Source organism: Rana temporaria, chromosome 5 (assembly GCF_905171775.1).
Source record: "Rana temporaria chromosome 5, aRanTem1.1, whole genome shotgun sequence".
Lineage (NCBI taxonomy): Eukaryota > Metazoa > Chordata > Amphibia > Anura > Ranidae > Rana > Rana temporaria.
Window position 1 is genome coordinate 400271611 of NC_053493.1, and position 26557 is coordinate 400298167.

At 44.1% G+C, this 26557-nt stretch overlaps 1 protein-coding gene across 2 annotated transcripts in view; it reads right to left on the minus strand.

Annotated features, from left to right (window-relative positions):
* KCNQ3 (potassium voltage-gated channel subfamily Q member 3) overlaps positions 1–26219 on the minus strand; it is a 348769-nt gene extending 322550 nt beyond the window's left edge. For both annotated transcript variants that reach the window (XM_040354983.1, XM_040354981.1), the window contains exon 1: positions 25469–26219. In XM_040354983.1, the coding sequence (XP_040210917.1) occupies positions 25469–25767 (299 nt within the window). In that variant the 5' untranslated portion in view covers positions 25768–26219. The remainder of the gene's footprint in view (positions 1–25468) is intronic.
* Positions 26220–26557: the final 338 nt, after the last annotated feature.

Here is a 26557-nt window from a genome sequence, read left to right on the forward strand (position 1 = left end):
ACGGGCAGTACACCTGTAAGGGGCCCGGAGGTCCCCAGGGGCCCGGATGGCAACCCTCTTTTAAAAAAAAAAGTTTTTTAGGGGTCCGGAGGTCCCCAGGGGCCCGGAGATCCGCAGGGCCCCAGAGCCCGGATGACAACCACCCTTTTTTTTTATATATTTTTTTATTTCTTTTATTTTTTATTTTTATATATATAATTATTATTATTTTTAAAGGGCCCAGAGGTCCCCAGGGCCCCGGATGGCAACCCCCCTTTTTTTTATATATATTTTTTATATTATTTCATTTATATATATATATATATATATATATATATAAAATAATCTAAATATATATATATATATATATATATATATATATTTTTTTTTTATATATTATTATTAAAGGGCTCAGAGGTTCCCAGGGCCCCATGTGGCAAACCCCCTTTTTTCTATTTTTCTATAAATGTTTATTTTTTTATTTTTCATTATCTATTTTTTTATTTTTATTAAAGGTCCCCCGGGCCCTGGATGGCAACCCCCCTTTTTTAATTTTTTTTTATAAATGTTTATTTTTTTTTTTATATATATTTTTTATTAAAGGGCCCAGAGGTTTTTTTTTTTTTTTTAATAAAGGGCACAGAGGTCCCGGTTGGCAACCGCCCCCCTTTTTTTGTAATTTATTTTTATAAAAAAAAAAAAAAAAAATTTATACACACACACATACATATATATATATATATATATATATATATATATATATATATATTTTTTTTTTCTAAAAGGGCCCAGAGGTCCCCAGGGCCCCAGATGGCAACTCCCCTTTTAAAAAAATATATAAAAAAATATATATATATATACCCCCCCCCCCCCCGATTCTCTGCTCCAGGGGGCCCATGCCTGAAGCTGTGTAAGGGGCCCCATAATTCCTGATGGCGGCCCTGGGCTCTGCACACAGAGAGCTGCTGCATGGGAAGAAGATACAGACAAGCCTAAAGATGCAACCTTAAATTGCTCAGATTAATGACAATAAACATTGCAAAGGTTTTTTAAGAGTATTTTGGTTTCTACAAAATATATACGGTATATAATTTTTTTAACCACTTGCTTACTGGGCACTTAAACCCCCCTCCTGCCCAGACCAATTTTCAGCTTTCAGTGCTGTCGCACTTTGAATGACAATTGCGCGGTCATACAACACTGTACCCAAATGAATTTTTGCGCGGTCGTACACTGTACCCAAATGAATTTTTTATCATTTTTTTCCCCCATAAATAGAGCTTTCTTTTGGTGGTATTTGATTACCTCTGCAGTTTTTCTTTTTTGTTAAAAAGCAATTAAAAAGACAGATTTAAAAAAAATATATATATATATTGTTTTTTATATTTTGTTATAAAATGTTACAAACGGGTATTTTTTCTCCTTCATTGATGTATGCTGATGAGGCTGTACTGATGGGCACTGATGGGCTGCATTGATGGGCACCGATAAGGCGGCACTGGTGGGCACTGATGAGTGGCACTGAAGGGCATTGATAGGTGGCACTTGTGGGCACTGAGAAGTGGCACTAATAGGTGGCACTGATAGCTGGCACTGATGGACACTGATAGGTGGCAGTGATGGGCACTGATCGGTTACACTGATAGGCAGCATTATTAGGTGGCACTGAGTGAGTGAGAAACTTGTATAGCGCAGCAAATGCGAACTTAATCGCCTCAAGGCGCTTGGAATCCAGCGTCGTACCGGTCTTTCAGAAGAGGTGGGTCTTTAGTTTTTTCCTAAATGCCTGATGGTTTTCCTCTAGGCGGATGGTGGTGGGTAGAGCATTCCAGAGCTGTGATTGGCATCACAGATGGGCATTGATAGGTGGCACTGTGGGCATTGATAGGTGGCACTGTGGGCATTGATAGGTGGCACTGCGGGCACTGGCAGGTGGCACTGGCAGGCGGTATTTTTGGGCATAGAGGAGGCAGATGTGCCTCCTTCCTCTTGGTGACCGATGTCCTTTGTAAACAAGCCGGTTACCGATCCTTTGTTTACATCATGTGATCAGCTGTCATTGGCTGACAGCTGATCACATGGTAAGGGGCCGGGACCCCCCCCCCCTTTCGCGTGCAAAGGGTAGGACGTCTATTGATGTCCTCCCGGATTTTCAGGCCCGCACTGTAGCCGTCATTTGGCTATAGCGCAGGCCTCTACAGGTTAAAAGAGCAATATAGAGTATGTATAATAAATAATAATTGCATGTTAAGGATGACAGAAATATATTGGTGTACAAACATTTTGCTTGTCCAAAAAAAAAAACAACAACCCATGTACAGTATTATTTTTTCAATAATTGAATGGTAAAGGATGAGTTAAATTACATCTTTGACTGAAAAGTAAATAAATACAAAGCCCGTCTTTGGGCCGTCACCTCACATGGCACTTTTACCTAATTGATTCAGTCAGCTTTATTGATTATCAGTCACAAGAACAAAACGTACAAAGACTCGACAAGAAATCAGCAGGAAGGTTGCTAACATGCCGGGTGTGTGAACTAAAATATTTTCCTGTAAGCCAAATCTAATAAGTAACGTTCCACTAAAGATCCGAGAATTGAAGTGAGAGAGAAGATTAGGATAAGGTGGAACTCCTCTGCAAGTACCGGCATTACAGTAAAGGGAATCTACTATCATATCTTAATGTTGTGTGTATGGATGTACATTTCCTGTTCCTACCTGGAAGCGTTTTCCTCATGGGAGTAAGTGAGGGGAAATCCTCAGATAGTAGTAAAGTTTTGGGTATGTTGGCAGGCAGGCCCGTCGCTACAAGGCAGGCAAACCAAGCAATTGCTTGGGGCCCCCGAGCTGGCCTGGGGCCCCAAGCAGGGCCCTTGCTTGCCGCCCTTGCCACGCTTCCTACAGCTGCCTGAGTGCTCTATAGAGAGCCTGCAGCACTGCTGCCTCGAGTCGTCACTTTCCCTTCTCTGTAGCGTGGCCAAGCTCCTTTTCCTTCCTCCTGTCAGTCCGGACTCTGGCCGGGTGCCGCGTGGTACAGCGGTACAGGAGATTCAGTTTCCTGTTCCCGGCTGGACTGACAGGAAGTGCACACTGAACATAGGGAGGGAGTAAAAAGAACATATGGAGGGGGAGGGGGGAGTAAAAAAAACATGGGGGGCTAAAAAGAACGTGCGCGGGGGGTGGGGGGCCTCCATGTCCATTTTGCTTGGGGCCCCCAAATTCCTTCAAACGGCCCTGTTGCCAGGTTAAGTCTGCAGTATATCCTCCAGCCTGAAGGGGGCAATGTGCCATTTCTTCAGGCTGGCAGGAGCCCATTGAATGGAGAGGGGGGGGGAGAGTAGATAACAGCTGGCACATAGGAGCCTACCAGTAATGTCACTGCTTTGGAAATTCTCAGCCGTTGCCGAGTACTCTCTCCTCTACCCTGCAGCCACTGCTGGCTGACATAGGGGATCAGATCGGAATGGGCTAAGATTAGCATATATAGCAAGTATATACATCTTTCTTACACAGGATAGTCAGCATAGGCGTTAGTATGGGGGAGGGGATAGTTTTAAGACTAGTTAGGTTTAGGCCAAGAAAAAAAAAAGTGTTGCCTATAATTCTACTTTACACTGGAAGTAAAAAAGTAAAATATCGGGTGCTCAGCCCTAGTTCCAGATATATATCACTATTCATATAATCAATAAGGCCTGCAATAGTGCTTCCTAATGCACATGAAATTAATTGATTAAAATGCACTGTAACTAATTAACTAATTGGTGTAACACCCTCTTGTGTACGATTAGTGGCAGTGCAAGAAAATCTATCATGCTAAAATTAGTCTATGGGCCAGATTCAGATAGCCTTTCCTTCGGCGTATCTATTGATACGCCGCGTAAGTTCTACGAAGCGCCGGCGTATCTTCTTTCTCTATTCAGAAAGCAAGATACGCCAGAATTTTACTAAGATACGGCCGGCGTAAGTCTCTTACACCGTCGTATCTTAGGCTGCATATTTACGCTGGCCGCTAGGTGGCGATTCAGTAGATTTCCGCGTCGAATATGCAAATTGGATAGATACGCCGATTCAGAAACGTACGTCCGCCCAGGGCATTTTTTACGTTGTTTACGTAAGGCTTTTTCCGGCGTAAAGTTACCCCTCATAAAGCAGGGGTAAGTCATGTTAGGTATGTACGTCGGAAACGTACGACAAGCGTCGTATTTTACATTGTTTGCGCAAGTCGTACGTGAATGGGGCTGGACGTAAGTTACCTTCACGTCGACTAGGCATTGAGCGGGCGTAATTTTATTTGATTTGCGCCGTTCGAAAAAAAAAGTCATTTACGTGGGGTCATGATAGTTTAACATAAAACACGCCCACTACCAGCCAAATTTGAATTAGGCGGGCTTACGCCGAAACATTTACACTACGCCGCCGTAACTTAGGGCGCAAGTTCTTTCTGAATACGGAACTTGCGCCCTAAGTTACGGCGGCATAGTGTATCTGAGATACGCTACGCCCGCCGATAGATACGATAATGTATCTGAATCCGGGCCTTTGAATCGGAGTCAAACTTTTACTGTAGGGCTGGATGACTCATACAGGCAGGTCTCTGATGCTTTCCAGGTCCCACCCAGTTCTGGAAAGTTGGAGAACGTTCTGGAAACTGGAGGGCGGAGGCCAGGAGGGTTGATCTCCATACTTAATTCCTATACCCAGGGCTTTTTTTCTCAGAAAATATTATTATTAATTAAACAATGCTTATAAACGCAGTCTTACCCGTAGGCTTTGATGCGTATGACCATAGAAGGCAGGGAGATTCTGAATCTAGCTAATTTTACTGGCCAGGATGCAGTGAATGACTTGCATAGCGCTACAGATGTTAACTGACGCTTTTTGCAGCCAGTGTCTTGCTAGCTGGTGCAGTCATTGGGCCAATTTGGACAAATCCAATTAACTTACCAGCCTGTCTTTGGGTTCAGGAACTCCCCCTTTCTGAGTCACTTCTTGCCTCCGCCCCCTACTTATCTCTGAGCACCCTTCCTTGGATCCACCCCCTACCCACCTCCCAGTATTTGCCCCTTTTAGAACTATCATTAGAAGCTACAAAAATATAATTTTGTGATGCATTGCTAAGTAATTTGTATTAAATTTGTTATTAATGCCAAGGAAAGCAGAAATAGATCCCCTGCAGCCAGCAGCAATAGCCTCTCCCTGGCAACAACAGACCCCCAGCAACAGTGGACCGAAAAACAGTAGGCCCCCTGGCAGCAGCAACAGATCTCCCAGCAGCCAGCCCAGCATCAATAGACTCTCCAGCAGCCAGCAACAATAGATCCCCCCAAACAGTAGATGCCTCCCAGCAACAATTGACCCCCCCAGCAACAATAGATTGCCCGCCAGCAACTGTAGACCCGCCAGCAACAATCGACTGCTATGCAAAACTAGATGCCCTCCAGCAACAATAGATCCCCAGCAGCCATCAACAATAGAATAGGCACCTCTCTCAACAGTAGATCCCTTTCAGCAACAACTGACCTCCCAGCAACATAAGTCCCCCAACAACATTAGACTCCCAACCAGCAACAGTAGACCTCCCCATCTACAATATATCAATAGACCCTCCAGCATCCCTTGCCGTTACATACATTCAGTGCTGGAGGTGCCAGAACTGCATTCCCCCACATTCCCACTGAAAAAAAGCCCTGCCTATACCCCATCCGAGTTATCACCCTTAATACAATATAAAAAACAAGCTCAAATACTGTTCCCAGTGTTTGGGGACCCAACCCAGCACCAGCGGCTCCTTTTGGGAGCGAGTGCTACATATAAAACCAGTCTCACTTGTAAGGTGCAAAGATCCAATGCTGCCTGATGAATAGAGAGGGATGCTTAGGGACTATGTAAATCAGAGGTCTCCAAACTTTCTAAACAAAGGGCCAATTTACTGTCCTTCAAACTTAAAGGGGGTCAGACTGTGGCCAGTGGGAGTAGAAAATGTCTTGGTGTCAGAGGGAGTAAACAATGCCCCATGATTGGTATTAGGGGGACTATTAGTGCGCCATCGTTGGTGTCGATGGGAGGAATAATGCGCCATCGTTGGTGTCCATGGGAGGAATAATGCGCCATCGTTGGTGTCCATGGGAGGAATAATGCGCCATCGTTGGTGTCCATGGGAGGAATAATGCGCCATCGTTGGTGTCCATGGGAGGAATAATGCGCCATCGTTGGTGTCCATGGGAGGAATAATGCGCCATCATTGGTGTAGATGGGAGGAATAATGCGCCGTCGTTGGCGTCGATGGGAGGAATAATGCGTCGTCGTTGGCGTCGATGGGAGGAATAATGCGTCATTGTTGGCGTCGATGGGAGGAATATTGCCCCATCGTTGGTGTCGATGGGAGGAATAAAGCGCCATCGTTGGTGTCGATGGGAGGAATAATGCGCCACCGTTGGTGTCCATGGGAGGAATAATGCGCCACCGTTGGTGTCCATGGGAGGAATAATGCGCCATCATTGGTGTAGATGGGAGGAATAATGCGCCGTCGTTGGCGTCGATGGGAGGAATAATGCGTCGTCGTTGGCGTCGATGGGAGGAATAATGCGTCATTGTTGGCGTCGATGGGAGGAATATTGCGCCATCGTTGGTGTCGATGGGAGGAATAAAGCGCCATCGTTGGTGTCGATGGGAGGAATAATGCGCCACCGTTGGTGTCGATGGGAGGAATAATGCACCACCGTTGGTGTCGATGGGAGGAATAATGCGCCATCGTTGGTGTCGATGGGAGGAATAATGCGCCATCGTTGGTGTCGATGGGAGGAATAATGCGCCATCGTTGATGTCTATGGGAGGAATAATGCGCCATCGTTGGTGTCTATGGGAGGAATAATGCGCCATCGTTGGTGTCTATGGGAGGAATAATGCGCCATCGTTCGTGTCGATGGGAGGAATAATGCGCCATCGTTGGCGTCGTTGGGAGGAATAATGCGCCATCGTTGGTGTCTATGGGAGGAATAATGCGCCATCGTTGGTGTCGATGGGAGGAATAATGCGCCATCGTTGATGTCGATGGGAGGAATAATGCGCCATTGTTGGTATCAGTGGCAGGAAATGTGCCCCACTATTGCTGACGGCAGGGGAAAAATTTACCCAAGTGTGAGATAAAAGCAAGCATAGGGCTGCACCGGAGGACCACCGGCATTTGGAGACCACTAATGTAGATGTCTGATGGAGACAGTAAGTAGTGTGGTATACCAGCAACTGATGTGACCAAAGGTCCGTTTCGAGGTTCAAGAATGCTGGGAAGCCTGGCCAAGCAGGATTGGATACCCCAGGGGCGTCGGGAGGGAGTGGCTAGCCGTGGCTGAAGGCCCGAATGTGATCCTGTAAAGCCCTGAGTCTCACCGTGGCAGGACTGAATTATTAGCCCTGAGCCACCGAGCGAGTGGTGAGCTCCGGGATAGTGTGGCCGAGTCCCACCTTCTGGAGCCTGCGCAACGCCTATGATGGACGTCCCACTGGTCCAATGCTGCGACCGCGGGACGTGTGACGTCCATCATAGGCGCAGCACTGGCTCCAGAAGTCGGGAATTACAATACGGCCGCCGCCACGGCACTCCTCTCCTCCTGGGCTCTCCTCTCTTTAAGGCTCCTCGGCTCTCCTCCCCTCCAACCAGGCTCCTCGGCTCTCTGACAGAATGACTGTCTGCTGCTGTGACACCGCTGAGCTGAGGTAGGTCAGAACCGTCAGACAGTGTAATAAGGTGTATGTAAATGTGAGTGTATGTCAGGTAGGTCAGTGTATATCAGGTAGGTCAGTGTAAGTAGGTCAGTGTATGTCAGGTAGGTCAGTGTATGTCAGGTAGGTCAGTGTAGGTAGGTCAGTGTATGTCAGGTAGGTCAGTGTAAGTAGGTCAGTGTATGTCAGGTAGGTCAGGGTAGGTAGGTCAGTGTATGTCAGGTAGGTCAGTGTAGGTAGGTCAGTGTATGTCAGGTAGGTCAGTGTAGGTAGGTCAGTGTATGTCAGGTAGGTCAGTGTAGGTAGGTCAGTGTATGTCAGGTAGGTCAGTGTAGGTAGGTCAGTGTATGTCAGGTAGGTCAGTGTAAGTAGGTCAGTGTATGTCAGGTAGGTCAGGGTAGGTAGGTCAGTGTATGTCAGGTAGGTCAGGGTAGGTAGGCCAGTGTATGTCAGGTAGGTCAGCGTAAGTAGGTCAGTGTATGTAGGTCAGTGTAGGTAGATAACGACCGTCAGTGCAGGTGGGTCAGTGTATGTCAGATAGGTCAGTGTCTGTAGGTCACTACCATCAGTGTATGTAGGTCACGTGCTAGCCAAAAAAAAAAAAAAAAGCCAGCGTCACATACAAACCCCCCCCCCCCTCCTCTGGTTCCCGGCCTTGGACTTCGGGCTGAAGCCCCTGGTCTTTTTGCCACCTAGCAACACCCCTGGGATACCTGCTACAGCTCTGCTGCTGTTAGTGCCTACACACCCCCTGGATGACGTCACAAGCCGGAAGTGCCAGGATCCCGGTACGGAGAGGCGCAAGTTTCTGGGGGAATTCCCCTTTCATCAGACTTATCAGTTGTGTAATGCATAACACTTATTATTCTAACCAATAATAAAACCTTGCATAAAAAAAGTTAACACGTGATTTTTGTAGTATTATTACTATTATTATTATTATTATTATTATACGGAGTACACAAACCAGGAGGATTGGAGTATCGCATATTCTTGAGACACAGAAAGATTCAGGTTGACAATTAGTGACTAAAGGAAACCCGATACATTGTGTCTGTGGATGTACGCCATAGTAAATCCAATCTCAGCTGATAGTATCATGTATCAGAAATGATTTGTTACACAAAAAATATAATGGAGAGTTACATCTGATAGCCGCCCTGGACAACATGGTTAGGGTTCTGTGATACCACTCAGGCCTTGTTCATGCCAACATCCAACGCAGGGAGATTATATCAGAGGTGTGGGAAGATATTGGAGAGTTTAGTAAAGCACCACATATGAGCTTTTGCTAGAAAACATTTTTTTTTAACCAGTTAAGGACCCGAAGATTTGCCCCCTTAACCACTTGCTTACTGGGCACTTAAACCCCCCTCCTGCCCAGACCAATTTTCACCGCTCTCACTCTTTGAGTGAGAATTGCGCGGTCATACAACACTGTACCCAAATTACATTTTAATCATTTTTTTCCCCACAAATAGAGTTTTCTTTTGGTGGCATTTCATCACCTCTGTGGTTTTTATTTTTTGTTAAAAAAAAATAAAAAACACAAAACTGCTTTATATTTTGTTATAACATTTTGCAAACGGGTAATTTTTCTCCTTCATTGATGTACACTGATGGGGCTGCACTGATGGGCACCGATGGGTGGCACTGAGAGGTGGCACTGAAGGGCTTTTATAGGTGGCACTGGTGGGCACTGAGAATTGGAACTAATAGGTGGCATTGATAGTTGGCCCTGATAGGTGGCAGTGATGGGCACTGATCAGCACTGGTAGACGAGACTGATATGCAGCACTGGTAGGTGGCACTGATGAGGCACTGACTGGCACCACTGGTGGGCATTGATAGGTGGCAGTGATGGGCACTGATAGGTGGTACTGATTTGCACTGACAGGTGGCACTGGTGGTCACCGCGGGCACTGACAGGTGGCACTGGTGGTCACTGACAGGTGGCACTGGCAGGGGTCACTGGTGTGCACCAATGATGCTGATGTGCCTCTTCCACTGGGGACCGATTTCCCCAATGCAGAAGCCAGAATCGTTTTTTTTTTCTCCTTGCACTGAAAAAAAAGCCAACGATTACCGAGTATTGTTTAGATCACGTGATCAGCTGTCATTGGCTGACAGCTGATCACGTGGTAAGGAGCCGGGACCAGCCCCTTACTCAGATCTGTGATCATCTGAGGAGTCTCAGTGAGACGGGGGGCGCGTGCAAAGAGGACGTCCATTGATGTCCTCTGGGCAATTGGGGGGTAATTCGGCTATAGCACGGGCCTCTAGTGGTTAATGACCAGGCCATTTTTTGCGATACGCCACTGCGTCGCTTTAAGACAATTGCGCAGTCGTGCGATGCTGTAACCAAACAAAATTGATGTCCTTTTTTCCCCACAAATAAAGCTTTCTTTTGGTGGTATTTGATCACATCTGCGGTTTTTATGTTTTGCGCTATAAACAAAAAAAAAGCGAGAATTTCTTCATCAGTTTAGGCCAATATGTATTCTTCTATAAAAATCGCAATAAGCGTATATTGATTGGTTCGGCAAATGTCTACAAAATAGGTAATAGATTTATGGTATTTTCATTATTATTTTTTTTTTTACTAGTAATGGCAGTGATAAGCGATTTTTAGCGGGACTGCGACATTGTGGCAGACAGATCAGACACTTTTGACACTTTTTTGGAAAAATTGACATTTATACAGCGATCAGTGCTATAAAAATGTTTACTGTATAAATGTCACTGGCAGGGAAGTGGTTAACAGTAGTGGTGATCAAGGGCTTAAATGTATTATCTGGGAGGTATTTTTAACTGTAGGGGTTAGGGACTGACAGAAAGTTTCGAGAGATCGCTGTTCCTGATCACTAGGAACAGCAGATCTCTCTCTTCTCCCCTGTCAAAATGGGGACGCCAATTTTGTTTGGGAGCCACGTCGCACGACCGCGCAATTGTCAGTTAAAGCGACGCAGTGCCGAATCGCAAAAAGGGGCAAGGTCCTTTAGCTGCATTTTGGTCCGGGACTTAAGTGGTTAAGTCTTTGCAGATGATACCAAGTTATGCAGTGGAATAACGTCCTTACAGGATGTCTCCAATTTATAAGCCGACCTCAATGCTTTGTTTATTTGGGCGACTATGTGGCAAATTAGGTTATATTTTGATGAATGTAAAGTTATGGACTTGGGGGCTAAGAATATGCATGTGCCATACAGGGGCGGACTGAGAACTCGTGGGGCCCCCGGGCAATAGGAGATTATGGGGCCCCTGGCAATAGGAGATTATAGGGCCCCCGCGCAATAGGAGATTATGGGGCCCCCAGGCAATAGATTATGGGGCCAAACAGTATACACACACATACAGTATACACACACTGAAAAGGTACTGGAGAGGCGGGACAGCTGAAATCTTGGGATTTAAAAAGAAAAACACAGATTTTTACATATTGTCCCTGCTTTTACTGAGGCAACCCTGATGGGGCCCCCTAGTGGCATGGGGCCCTCGGGCAGTGCCCAAATGGTCAGTCCGCCCCTGGTGTCATATCATACATACTAGGGGGAGTACGACTGGGGGAATCAATGGTGGAGAAGGATCTGGGGGTTCTGGTAAATAATAAGCTTAATAATAACATGCAATGCCAAGCTGCGGTTTCCAAAGCGAGCAAAGTCCTTTCTTGTATTAGGAGAGGTATGGACTCCAGAGAGAGAGATATAATTTTGCCCCCCTGTACAAATCATTAGTAAGACCTCATCTGGAATATGCAGTTTAGTTTTGGGCAGCAGTTCTCAAAAAGGATATTGGGGAACTGGAGAAAGTGCGGAGAAGGGCAACCAAACTGATAAGAGGAATGGAGGAGCTCAGCTATGAGGAACGATTGAAAGTAGAAGTGAAATATCTGTGCTCTGGTGAATCTATGCATTTATTAGCTGCTGACACCATAGATGGCCTAGATCAGGCATGGCCAATTGCGGCCCCCCTGGTGATTTAATATGGCCCCCTGGGGATTTGGAAATATATAGCCATCGCAGCCTGACATGTGCCCTGGGGGCCACAAAAGATATATACTGTATTTATCGGAGCTGCCTCGGAGGGGACAGGACGAGCGCCATCAGATTACATGAAGAGAATCTCCTGTTTACTTGATGGCGTCTGTAATAGGAAGTCCCGTTGCCTGGGATGCCATTGGATGACTGTTCTGTTTATCATAGGAGGCGGGACTTTGTATTAAAGAGGCCACAGAGCAAACAAGAAATTCTCCTGTTTGTAATCCGACGGCAATTGTCCCCTCTGAGGCTGCAGTTGGGCATCGATCAGGCTGCATTCATGGCAATGGTGAGGCTGCATTCATGGCAATGGTGAGGCTGCATTCATGGCAATGATAAGCCTGTGCGTGTTATACTCTGATAAATACGGTATGTCCAAATAACCCGCCCAAGCTCATCCTTAGTCCTGATCAGTGCTCGGGGATTCGTTGGGGCCAAAAAAGAAATATATACAGTATATCCAAATAACACGCCCAAGCTCATCTCTTCACCACACACAGCCACAAAGGCAAGAGAATTCTTGTTGGGCAGTGTATTAGTGCTCAGACGAACACACTTAGATCAAATTTTAATGGTTCAAAGAATGTCAGGCAGAATGGTCGGCCCTTGAGCATGTTCACTTCATCAAATGTGGCCCTCTTTGAAAAAAGTTTGGACACCCCTGGCCTAGATACTTGCCACAACAGATATAGGTATATAATAAGTGCAGCGCTCACAAACTCAAAACCAAAATGATAAAAATAAATATAATGAAAAAAAATCCTATGCATCACCAAGATCTCACCCACAATGTCTCCCATCCAAGTACTAACCAGACCGAACCCTGCAGCATCCAAGATCAGAAAACATCAGATGCATTCAGGGAGGTGTGACCATAGGCCTTTCCCCCCACTAAACCCAGTAATGTGAAAATAGTTCATAACCCGTCACAGTGCCCACATATTATAAATCTTCTTTTTACATTAAAATATTGCAACTATATATCTTTTTGGATGATCTGTCAGTAATAAACTGCACAGTTTCTCCAGTGCTGAGAATTCAGGTAGGAGGAGATTTTCACTACAGCCTGTATACACACCCACATGTGTGATGTCAATATCATGTGACCTGGCTAGCTCTGAGAACAAGTAAATGTTCTCTCCAGCATAAAATACACAACTGAGCATGTGCAGGTCGTCTACCCTGCCTGTTAGCTGGCCTTCCCTAGATAGATAGACAGTGCAGGAGGGGGAGGATCTGTGCATACAGGAAAAAACAGGCTTTATACACAATGCAGATGATTAACCCCTTAAATTTCACAGTGAGTATAACAAGCATGATATTCTGCATATACAGACTCATTTTACTGTTGTGGGTTTAGTAACACTTTAAATCCAGGAATTCAAGTGGTTGTAAGCCTTACATTTGTATAGGTTTTGCACAGAGCAGCCCAATCCTCCTCTTCTGGGGTCCCCCACCGGTGCTCCAGGCCCCTCCTCTTCATTGGGTGCCCCTACAGAAAGCCGCTTTCCATAGGGGCATCCATGCGGGCTCACCCGCGAGTCCCGCTGCAGCGCCCATTGACACAGACAGTGGAACTCAGTACGCCCCCCCCCACTCCCGTGTCACAGCTTTTGCTTGACAGCAGCGGGAGCAAATGGCTCCTGCTGCTATCAATCTGACCAATGAGGAGAGAGACCGCGGCTGGAGCAGCTGCGCTCGTGCACAACGCTGGATTAGATATCAGATTGAGCTGCAGCACAGAAGGTTTTTCACCTACATGCATAGAATGCATGCAGGTGAAAAACCTTAAGGCTTTACAACCACTTTAATATAAAGGCATATACAGCAGAAAATACACTAGGACAGAATAAAAAGAGTCCCACAAGCCGTGATGAGAAAATAAGATGAGCTCCTCAGGTTGTCACCATCAAACACATGTAAGGTCTCCCAGGTGTCATTGGTCACATACAAGGCTTACCAAATAACCATATAAGGGTGGTCACATGCGCATAGTGACATTCCCCCGGGGAAAAGGCGCTCTCTCCAGCCTCCATATACACTACGCCGCCGTAACTTAGAGAGGCAGGTACCGTATTCAGAAACAACTTGCGTCCTAAGTTACGGCAGCATAGTGTATATGGGCCGGCGTAAACCCGCGTAATTCAAAGTAGGTTGGCAGTGGGTGTGTTTTATTAAAATGAACCGTGACCCCATGCAAATGAGGGGCCGAACGAACGGCGCATGCTCCGTCCGTGGACGTATCCTAGTGCGCATGCTCAGGATCACGTCGCAAATACTCAATGCTTTCGACGTGAACGTAACTTACGCACAGCCCTATTCACGTACGACTTACGCAAACGACGTAAAATACGACGCTGTTCCGAAGTTTTCCGACGTCCATACCTAACATGACTTACCCCTGCTTTATGAGGGGTAAAGTTACGCCAGACCGACGCCTTACGTAAACGGCGTAGCTAAATCCGACGGGCGCAAGTACGTTTCTGAATCGGTGTATCTACCTCATTTGCATATTCAACGTGGAAATATACGGAAGCGCCCCTAGCGGCCAGGGGAAATATGCACCTAAGATACGACGGTGTAAGAGACTTACGTCAGTCGTATCTTAGACAAATTCTGGTGTATCTGATTCTTTGAATCAGGCGCCAAGATACGACGGCCCGGATTCAAACTTACGACGGCGTATCTGGAGATACGCCGTCGTAAGTTGTTTCTGAATCCGGGCCCAGGAATTTTGCTGTCAATTGCCACCATATAAATCCACAACATGCAGGGAACCGCTACACCACTGGGAATTAACTTAGCAGGACCGATGCGCATTTGTAAAATAGACACGCCACATAGCATAAAATCACCCATAAAAGGGAATTTATTACGTCTAAGCACTTACAAATGTATAGAAGTAACGCAGCATATCACATGGTACAGCACCAAGGAATTCCAGCATCAAAGATGGCCGACATTCCTTTGCATATGCTTAGTATCCAGGTCCGCCCTACCGGTTTCGTCACAAATGACATCATCAGGGACACCTTTCGTCACAAATGACATGATGATGTCATTTGTGATGAAACCGGTATGGCGGACATAGGATTGTGAAGAAACACATTAAGCCGCCATCTGAAGAAATTGAAGAACAGATGAGAAACAAAGTCATTGATATGTATCAGTTTGGAAAGGGTTACAAGGCCATTTCTAAGGCTTTGGGACTTCAGGGAACCACGGTGAGAGCCATTATCTACAAATGAAAGAAAATTTGTAACGTGGAGAACCTTCGCAGGAGTGGCCGGCCTACAAAAATCACTCCAAGAGCACAATGATGATTCACCTGGCAGTAATCAGGCCTGGCGTGACAAGCAAAGTTTTCTCAGTTTTCCAAAAAAATAATCACAGTTCATTCATGATTTAGCAACGGAGGGGGAATTACTTTTTCCTTATAGTAAGGTTAGGCAGGTACTGTGAATATCTCATAAACACTGTTTAGGAGATATTCAGTATATACGCTGCTGCTGACGTCATCGCACATGCGCCCCGAAGAAGCGGGCCACTGGTGCCTTCAGTAGTTGTGCCAGGATCGGCGGTTCCCTTGCGCATGTGTGGGAGTGATGTCATTGTGACGCCGGCCAATCACAGCACCGGAGCCGCAAATCCAGAAGAAACTCCGGTGGATGTTCACGGTGCTCGGAGGGCCGATACCGATCCAGGACATCGTTCTAAGGTAAGTATTTCATAGTGAGCTAATATGCAATGCATACTAGCACATTATGCCTTTGTCTTGCAGCGTTTTTTTATTTTATTTATTTTTTAGCGGTTTACAACCTCTTTAAGTAATGAAATCATCATTTAAAATCTACATCTGGGGGCAGATTCATCAAAGAGATACGACGGCGGATCTCCTGATCCGCTGTTGTACCTCTCAGTCCAGCCGGTCGGATCTATGAGGCTGATTCATAGAATCAGTTCCGCATAGATCTCCCTTAGATCAGACTGGTGTAAGTGACTTACACCAGTCGAATCTTAGGCTGCAATCTTCCGCCGGCCGCTAGGTGTCGTCGCTTTTTTTTTTACGCGTCGGATATGCAAATGAGGAGAACCGCCGATTCAAGTCTGTACGCCCGTCGCTTTTTTTTAACGTCGTTTGTGTTCGGCTTTTTCCGGCGGATAGTTACCCCTGCTATATGAGGGGTAGCTAATGTTAAGTATGGCCGTCGTTCCCGCGCCGAGATTCACATTTTTACGTCGTTTGCGTATGTCGATCGGGAATACGGATGGCCGCAATTGACGTAGCCGCCGCAAACAATGACGTCCTAGCGACGTCATTTGGAGCACGCGCACTGGGAAATTTCACCGGCTGCGCTTGCGCAGTTAAATCGGCGCGGGATCGCGCCTGATTTAAATTGTACACTCCCCCTAGCCGCGGAATTTGCATTCCGCCGGGGGAGTTACGATCCGACGGTGCAATTTGCGAGGTAAGTGCTTTGTGAATACAGCACTAGCCTCGCTAAATTGCACCGGCGGATCGTAAAACACGTAGATTACGCGGATCTAAAGATCCGCTGATCTACATGAATCTGGCCCTTTGTATTTACTTGTGTTATCTTTGTGTAATACTAAAATGTGTTTGATGATCTGAATCATTTAAATGTGGCAAATATGCAAAAAAAATAAAATCAGGAAAGGGGCAAATACTTTTTCACGGCACTGAAGATAAATAAAACAATATAAATAGGTCAATAGACAGATACAGTGAGTAGATAGATCACAAAATATAGATATATAGAAATGGATAGATACAGTACCCGATAGATTGATAAAAAGAAATGGATCATTAGATAGATATAAATCAATAGATAGATAAATAGATAGATAGATAGATAGATAGATAGATAGATAGATAGATAGATAGATAGATAGATAGATAGATAGATGCATATATTTACATTTATTATTTACTTGCTAATTATAACCTGAAGAAAATCTGAAATAACACCTTCCAGGGTTTCCATGGTAACAGGTGATGCTGCTCCCTCTATAGATCTCCTCGGCATACAGTATGAAGAAGATCAGACACACACGGAGGAGGAGGAGGCAGCCAATCACACGCAGTTCCTGGCTCATCCTCAGCATCCCAGAGATGAACTCATCAACCTGGTACAGACACATATATGTCACCCCCCCCCCCCCCCAACCACTCTGGCCATGTACACAGGAGGTACACAGGATGTACACACAGCTCCACACTCCCCTCAATGTCACACCTCAACAATAATGTCAGACCATCTCACTTTATTTGCAGAATAGAGAGCCAGAGGTTTATTATAAATCATATTACATTGCTGGCTGCCATAATGATCCTCTGGCTTCCATCACTGACCCCGGAGCAAGAATAGACTTTACTTAAAGTGGCATTAAAGTGGCTGTAAAGGCAGAAGTTTTTTTTTTTTGCATTCTCTGCATTAGGATAGGGCATTTGTATTGCATTTTAGGGCTCTGTCACACGGAGCGGACCGTTTCTGGGTTCGCTCCGTGTGTCTCCGTCTGCTCAGCGGGGATCCCCGCTCAGCTGTCGGCGGATAGGGCGGTCCCCGCACACAGTGCAGGGACCGCCCTGTCTCAGCTCCGCTCTGCCCTATGGGGAACCGGATGCAGACGGACCGTCTGTCCGTCTGCATCAGTTCCGTTCCGCCGGACGGAAGAAAAATAGGGTTTTCTTCCGTCCGAAAACCGGATCCCGACGGACGCGGACGCTAGCGGATGCTCCATCCGCTAACGGACGCGATCCCATAGGGATGTATTACAAGTCCGTTAACGGACTTGTAATAACGGACAGGCGGAGCAGACGTCTGAAAGGGGCCTTAGTCTTTTTGACCGCAGATCTTATATTTAAGGACCTGTCATGCTTTTTTCTATTACAATGGATGTTTACATTCCTTGTAATAGGAATAAAAGTTACACTTTTTATTTTATTTATTTTTTAAAACAGTGTAAAAATAAATAAAATCAAGTAAAATAAATATATATATATTTTTTTAAGGGGCTCCGCCCCGTCAAGCTCACGTGCAGAAGCGAACGCATACGTGAGCAGCGCCCGCATATAAAAACGGTGTTTAAATCACACATGTGAGGTATCGCCGTGATCGTTACAACGAGAGCAATAATTCTAGGCCTAGCCCTTCTCTGTAACTCAAAACATGCAACTTATAGAATTTGTAAACGTTGCCTATGGAGATTTTTAAGGGTTAAAATTTGACGCCATTCCACGAGCGGGCGTAAATTTTAAGCGTGACATGTTGGGTATCAATTTACTCAGCATAATATTATCTTTCACAATATAAAAAAATTTGGGCTAACTTTACTGTTGTCTTATTTTTTTTATTGAAAAAATGTGTTTTTTTTTTCAACAAAAAGTGCGCTTGTAAGACCGCTGCGCAAATACGGTGTGACAAAAAGTATTGCAATGACTGCCATTTTATTCTCTAGGGTATTAGAAAATATATATATATATATATATATATATATATATATATATATATATGTTTGGGGGTCCTAAGTAATTTACTAGAAAAAAAATTGTTTTTAACTTGCAAACAAAGGGCCAGATTCACAAAAGAGATACGACGGCGTATCTCCTGATACGCCGTCGTATCTCTCAGAGTATCTATGCGGCTGATTCATAGAATCAGTTCCGCATAGATAGCCCTAAGATCCGACAGGTGTAATTGACTTACACCGTCGGATCTTAGGATGCAATACCCTCGGCCGCCGCTGGATGGAGTTTGCGTCGTTTTCCAGCGTCGGGTATGCAAATTAGCTTTCAGGGCGATCCACGAAGGTACGCGCGTTCGTTACGTCGTCGCAAGTTGGTTTTTCCCGCCGCAAAGTTACGAGTCCTATTTAGATGGCTTAACATTAGACCATCCATGTTAAAGTATGGTCGTCGTTCCCGCGTCAAATTAAATATATATTTTTTTGGCGTAAGTATGTTACGCACGTCGCCATTCACAAACACATCGGGGCGCCGTAATTTCGCGCAAAGCACGGCGGGAAATTTTTAAACGGAGCATGTGCAGAACATTCGGCGCGGGAACGCGCCTAGTTTAAATGGTACATGCCCCATTTAAATTAGGCGGGCTTGCGCCGGACGGCTTTACGCTACGCGGCCGAAAGTTTACACGCAAGTGCTTGGTGAATCGGGCACTTGCGCTGAAAACTTGCGGCGGTGTAACGTAAAGACGATACGTTACGCCGCCGCATTTGTACCTGAATCTGGCCCAAAGAGTCTGAAAAAACGGCTCGGGGCTGAAGTGGTTAATAACCTTTTTTTTTATTATTATTTCTTATTATATAAAGGAAAAGGGCTAAATATTTTTTTTAAATGGCCAGTGTTCACAATAAATGTGTGAGGCCCTGAAATGCCCCTCTGAATTTGTTTAATTTATAATATAGCATGTAGAGTGCAGAAGTCAGGATTATGTAATGCACAGAACAGCTTGCAAATTCCAGTGGACGGGAGCCAGTGTTCCCCCTATGATAGCCGTCAGGAATTAATGTCCCTTTAAATGTTGGTGGTCAATGGTGTGTGTCCTTCAAATTGTTGGCGATCAGTGGTTTGTGCCCCATAACTGCTGGTAGTTAATGTTCCTCTTTTATTGCCAATATATCCCCTTTACTGCTTTGTATGTCCTCTTTCTGGTCACTATGCTGTTTAGTTGTAGTTAATACGTCCCACTTTCGTTGGTGATCAGTGGAAGTAGCGTTACCTACAAAGGACTAATCAGAAGAGAACCAATCAGAAGGGGAGGGCTGTGTTGCCTTTTTTTTGTGTACTTGTGACCAGTTCACAGCGATCACAAGGCACAGAGCCTCTCTAATTGGCTCTGTGCATTTTGCCTGTGATCTATAATGTCTAATGACAGTTGTATCATGGGCATTTCAAAGGGCACACTGGCCACACAATTTGTGTATTTTTGTACCAACGTTTATAAACGATGCTTCAGAAAATGAGGTCCACCAACCCTTTGCATTACAATGGTGCAGTATCAAGATGGCTAGAGCAACCAATCGCATTTTGCCTTCCAGTTTTCCACTGCTGGGAAGACTATGAATTTGTACCTGGTTGGTTGTTACAGACAAGTAGCCAGATTCAGGTAGGGCGCCGCATCTTTAAGGCGGCGTAGCGTATCATATTTACGCTACGCCGCCTTAAGTCAGAGAGGCAAGTGCTGTATTCACAAAGCACTTGCCTCCTAACTTACGGCGGCATAACGTAAATGGGGCCGGCATAAGCGCGCCTAATTCAAATGAGGTTGGGGGGGGCGTGTTTTATGGAAATGATTGGTGACCCGACGTGATTGATGTTTTTTACGAACGGCGCATGCGCCGTCCGTGTACATATCCCAGTGTGCATTGCTCCAAAGTACGCCGCAAGGACGTATTGGTTTCGACGTGAATGTAAATTACGTCCAGCCCCATTCACGGACGACTTACGCAAACAACGTAAACATTTCAAATTTCGATGCGGGAACGACGGCCATACTTAACATTGGCTACGCCACCTAGGGGGCAGATTTATCTTTACGCGGTGTAACTCTTACGGAAACGGCGTATCTTTACTGCGACGGGCGCACGTACGTTCGTGAAAACGGCGCAGGCCGTCGTATCTTAGCTAGGTTTAAGTGTATCTCAGTTTGAGCATACACTTAAACATACGACGGCTTAGATTCCGAGTTACGCCAGCGTATCTACTGATACGCCGGCGTAACTATTTGTGAATCTGGCTAAAGAAGAGCATGTTTTATAAAATTGCTTTGCTAAAGATGGACTCGTTACTTGTGCATGTCTAAAAAGAGAACAGTGTTGGTCCATGGAAACCAATTGAACTAAAACCTGCAGCGGACATGAGAGTTGAAGAATGAAAACTTGAATAGGATTGGTTGCATTACGATAATATCAGTATTTTTTATTTGAATGAACTAAAAAAAAAAGGCCACCTAAGATTCTTCAAGTGGAGGAAAGGAAGCAGATACAATAAATACAGCATCCATGCTCACTGAAGCAAAAAAAAGCTATAAAAAAACGCCAGTAGCTTTGCAGGGAACCTTTCAAAGTTTTTTAGCGTTTTTGCTATAGCTTTAATCAGCGTTTTTCAGTGTAGCTTTTTTTTTTTCAATGGATAAAGAAACGCTGGCGCCAGTTTTTTTTTTGCGTTTTTGAGCGTTTATGTGCGTTTTTGAACGTTTTTCTGCGTTTCTTTGAATGCAAATTTTGGGCGTTCAGAAAAATACCAATAAACTCCAGAGCTCATTAACACTAAAAAACGCCCAGGTGTACACGGGCACATAGGCTAACATAGAGCTCAGTTTATGGGCTTTAAAAAAAAAATGCCAAAACGCCAATAAACTACAGTTTATCAGCTTCAGTGTGCATGGAGCCTTAGAATGAGAATAACTATGAGGCAATGCGTGTGTAGATGGGGGCCCACTTTAATCCTTCCAGCACCCCTATGCAAAGATGTCCTAATATAGGATGAGACCAAATGTCTGCAGAATCCATGATATACATTATACCAAAGTCCCTCTGTGAATACAAGAACATCTACAGAACCAATGAAAAACATTATACCAAAAGCCCAAATAAAGTCCCTCTATGGATACAACATCTGCAGAACCAATAAAGAACATTAGACTAAAGCCCAAATAAAGTCCATCTATAGCAGTGATGGCGAACCTTGGCACCCCAGATGTTTTGTAACTACATTTCCCATGATGCTCAACTACACTGCAGAGTGCATGAGCATCATGAGAAATGTAGTTCCAAAACATCTTGGGTGCCAACGTTTGCCATCACTGCTCTATGGATACGAGAACATCTGAAGAATCCATGAAGAAGAATACACCAAAGCCCATATGAAGTCCTTCTATGGATACAAGAACATCTGTAGAACCCATGAAGAACATTACACCAAATACCCAAATGGGAGTCCCTCTATGGATACAAGAGAATATACAGAACCCATGAAGAACATTACACCAAAGCCCATATTAAGTTCCTCTATGGATATGAGAACATCTGTAGAACCCATGAAGAACATTACACCAAATACCCAAATGGGAGTCACTCTATGGATACATGAATATCTACAGAACCCATGAAGAACATTACACCAAAGCCCATATTAAGTTCCTCTATGGATACAAGATCATCTGTAGAACCCATGAAGAACATTACACCAAATACCAAAATGGGAGTCACTCTATGGATACAAGAGAATATACAGAACCCATGAAGAACATTACACCAAAGACCATATTAAGTTCCTCTATGGATACGAGAACATCTGTAGAACCCATGAAGAACATTACACCAATTACCCAAATGGGAGTCCGTCTATGGATACATGAATATCTACAGAACCCATGAAGAACATTACACCAAATCCCAAATGAAGTCCCTCTATGGATACAAGAACATTTGCAGAACCCATGAAGAACATTACACCAAATACCCAAATGGGAGTCACTATATGGATGCATGAATATCTACAGAACCCATGAAGAACATTACACCAAAGCCCATATTAAGTTCCTCTATGGATACGAGATTATCTGTAGAACCCATGAAGAACATTACACCAATTACCCAAATGGGAGTCCCTCTATGGACACATGAATATCTACAGAACCCATGAAGAACATTACACCAAAGCCCAAATGGGAGTCACTCTATGGACACATGAATATCTACAGAACCCATGAAGAACATTACACCAAAGCCCAAATGGGAGTCCCTCTATGGATACAAGAACATTTGCAGAACCCATGAAGAACATTACACCAAAGCCCATATTAAGTTCCTCTATGGATACGAGATCATCTGTAGAACCCATAAAGAACATTACACCAAATACCCAAATGGGAGTCCCTCTATGGATACAAGAACATCTGTAAAACCAATAAAGAACATTAGACCAAATACCCAAATATTGGTCCCTCTATGGATACAATAATATCCGACCTTCTTTCAGGTTTTGGTGACTTCCCTATATCCTTGTGTTTTCACATTTGGAGATAGGGACACACCAGATCCAAAGATGGAACACGATCAATCTTTTAAATTCTAGTAAGGACATTAAAAAATCTCACAAAATCAAAAAAACACTGGTACCTGAACATATAGCACATATTGTCAAAGGATATCTCCACATTAAGAGTTTCAAAAAGCAATATGCCAATTTACACACCACATATTTGATCATTTCACTACTTATTTTGTTTTACCAAAAGTCAATATACATATATATATATATATATATATATATATATACACACTGTATTTTTTTTTCATATTGCACGCAAGGCCCTCTTGAACCTAGGGGCCCATTTAAATTTGATGTGGTCAGATGGGTGTCAGGATCCCTCCAGCTGTCGCATAGATATGGACATGGGTCACTTCTATCTAGCGCCCAACTGGTACACAGTAAACAAGTGATTTTATGTAGTGAGTAATCACATAGGAGGCCTATACACTGCTCTTGTACACAGTTCCTTCAGTGACTGTCATCCCTTAATACACAAAACGTTACTCCTATATGCTGAGCATACATTAGAACTCATACATATGCATACCCCCATATACAGTATTACTTCTATATGTTGAGCCCACAAGAAGTCACGTAAACACTATGAACTGTTGATCACCACCAACTGGTTATACCCGACAAATGCAAGCAACAGAAAAACATATCAGTTATAGTACCTACTAAGTGTGTGTTCTGTAAAGGCTGTAATATGCATGTGAGAGAATAGATAGATGACAAGTAGATGGTGGATTGGTAACTTTACTAATTATATGAGATAGATAGATAGATAGATAGATAGATAGATAGATAGATAGATAGATAGATAGATAGATAGATAGATAGATGGATGACATGTAGATGGTAGATAGATGGCCATAAGATGGAAATAAGTAGATAGGTAATTGATTGGACAGATACTATAGCTAGAAAGATCTATTGATCAATTGATACAGATAGATAGATAGATAGATAGTAGATGTCATATAGGCAGCTAGACAAATTAAATTAGATAGACAGATAGACAGATAGATAGATAGATAGATAGACAGACAGACAGATAGATAGATAGATAGATAGATAGATGACAAGTAGATGGTAGATAGGTGGCTAGACTAATTATATGCAATAGGTCGATAGGTAGTTGATTAGACGGATACTGTAGCTGGAAAGATCTATTGATCAATGGATAAATATAGATAACTAGATAGATAGATAGATAGATAGATAGATAACATGTAGATGGTAGCTAGGTGGCTAGAACAGTTAGATGGGTAATTGGTTATATAGATACTGTAGCTAGATAGATTTATTGATTAATGTAGATAGATAGATAGATAGATAGATAGATAGATAGATAGATAGATAGATAGATAATTGATTAAATAGATAGATGACATGGAAATGGTAGATAGGTATCTACACTATGTAGATAGGGAATTGATTAGTCAGATACTGTAACTAGAATAGATCTATTGATCAATGGATATAGATAGATAGATAGATAGATAGATAGATAGATGACAAGTAGATGGTAGATAGGTGGCTAGACTAATTATATGGAATAGATAGACGGATACTGTAGCTAGAAAGATCTATTGATCAATGGATATAGCTAGATAGATAACATGTAGATGGTAGATAGGTGGCTAGAACAGGTAGATGGGTAATTGATTAGATAGATACTGTAGCTAGATAGATTTATTGATCAATGTAGATAGATAGATAGATAGATAGATAGATAGATAGATAGATAGATAGATAGATAGATAGATAGATGACATGTAGATGGTAGATAGGTATCTGCACTAGGTAGATAGGAAATTGATTATTCAGATATAGTAGCTAGATAGATCTATTGATCAATGGATATAGATAGATAGATAGATAGATAGATAGATAGATAGATAGATAGAAAATGCAGATATGTACTTGATTAGATAGATAGATAGATAGATAGATAGATAGATAAATAAATAGGTGACTAGATTAATTATATGCAATAGGTAGATAGGTAATTGATTAGACAGATACTGTAGCTAGAAAGATCTATTAATCAATGGATATAGCTAGATAGATAACATGTAGATGGTAGATAGGTAGCTAGAACAGGTAGATGGGCAATTGATTAGATAGATACTGTAGCTAGATAGATTTATTGATCAATGTAGATAGATAGATAGATAGATAGATAGATAGATAGATAGATAGATAGATAGATAGATAGATAGATAGATAGATAGAAAATGCAGATAGGTACTTGATTAGATAGATAGATCTATTGATCAATATAGATAGATAGATAGATAGATAGATATCTGCACTAGGTAGATAGGAAATTGATTAGTCAGATATAGTAGCTAGATAGATCTATTGATCAATGAAGATAGATAGATAGATAGATAGATAGATAGATAGATAGACAGACAGACAGACAGACAGACAGACAGATAGATAGATAGATAGATAGATATAGACCATCTGATCCGATGTATAATATAACGAGATGTACAATGTATATTATTATCATGGGATATTTGTACACATTGTATATTATAAAGGGATAAAGAGATACATTGTATCATATAGCGGGGTATAGATAAATATTTAGACATAAGATATACACTATAGATGGGAAGGAAGGGGTGGGTACTCACACGAAGGCATGGTAGAGCAGTGCCCACCCCCGGGGTCTCTCCAGGGCATCATAGATGAGGGTCTGCACCCTGCGGTACTTGGCGTTGTTCCTCTTGGCCGGTCTCGGGTAGTTGAGGGGGGTTTTGGCCAGCAGTCCGATGCTCTGGGTGTTCCTCTTGCCGGCTCCCACCAGCAGCAGAGTCCCATCCTTGTCCAGGCCGGCCCCCAGGGAGCTGGGCTCCAGATCCGGGGCCCCTAGAGCCACCTTCCCCTCGCCATCCTTAGGCTGGCCCTCGGAGTTCTTGCTCTTCAGCCCCATCTTCCTCTTCGCTGGGGGGGAGCCCGGAGAAAGCCCAATGCCATGATCCGCCCCGACCGCCCGACAATTACATGATCCCCCTGCAGCATCAGCATCCGAATCCGAGGAGCGATGAGCGCACCTCCCGGAGGGGCCCCCCGATCTCACGTCAGGGAGTGGCCCATTGTGGCTCTCCCAGGCTCACCTCTCACACAGCCGCTGATTTGCATATTTTTGTTGATGGTGCCATGCAGAGAGCTGTCAGAGGATGGGGCTGTGCATGACAAGGATGGAGCTGGCTGTCATCACAGGGATCCATGCAACCAATGCAATGCCTCACCCTCCCCTCCTGGGGGCCCCCTCCTCCTCCTCTGCATGCACAGCTGATGGGTGCCTTATCCTCAGCTGTCAATCACACCTTGATGGGGATTGGAGAGCCTGGACTGCTGCTGGCTGAGACTGGGAGAGTCCCTGAGATCCGGGGAGATGGGGGAGGAGGGGGCAGAGGAGGGGCCCTGGGTGATGATCACACAACATTACAATAGCATTCAGCTCTTTTCTATACAGACACAAGGGAGACACTCAGTGATGGAGGCAAAGCAGGGATTGCAGGCTGAGCTGCAGACTGGGGAGCATCTCCAAGGCAATGCATGCTCCAGGAAAGGGTTAACTGCTTGCAGATCCTAGGACTGCATGGGGTTAATGTACAGTATTCTGGCTGCAAGGGTTAATACAGGACACTCCATGCTTCACCTAAGGGTTAATACAGGACACTCCATGCTTTACCTAAGGGTTAATACAGTGCATGCTT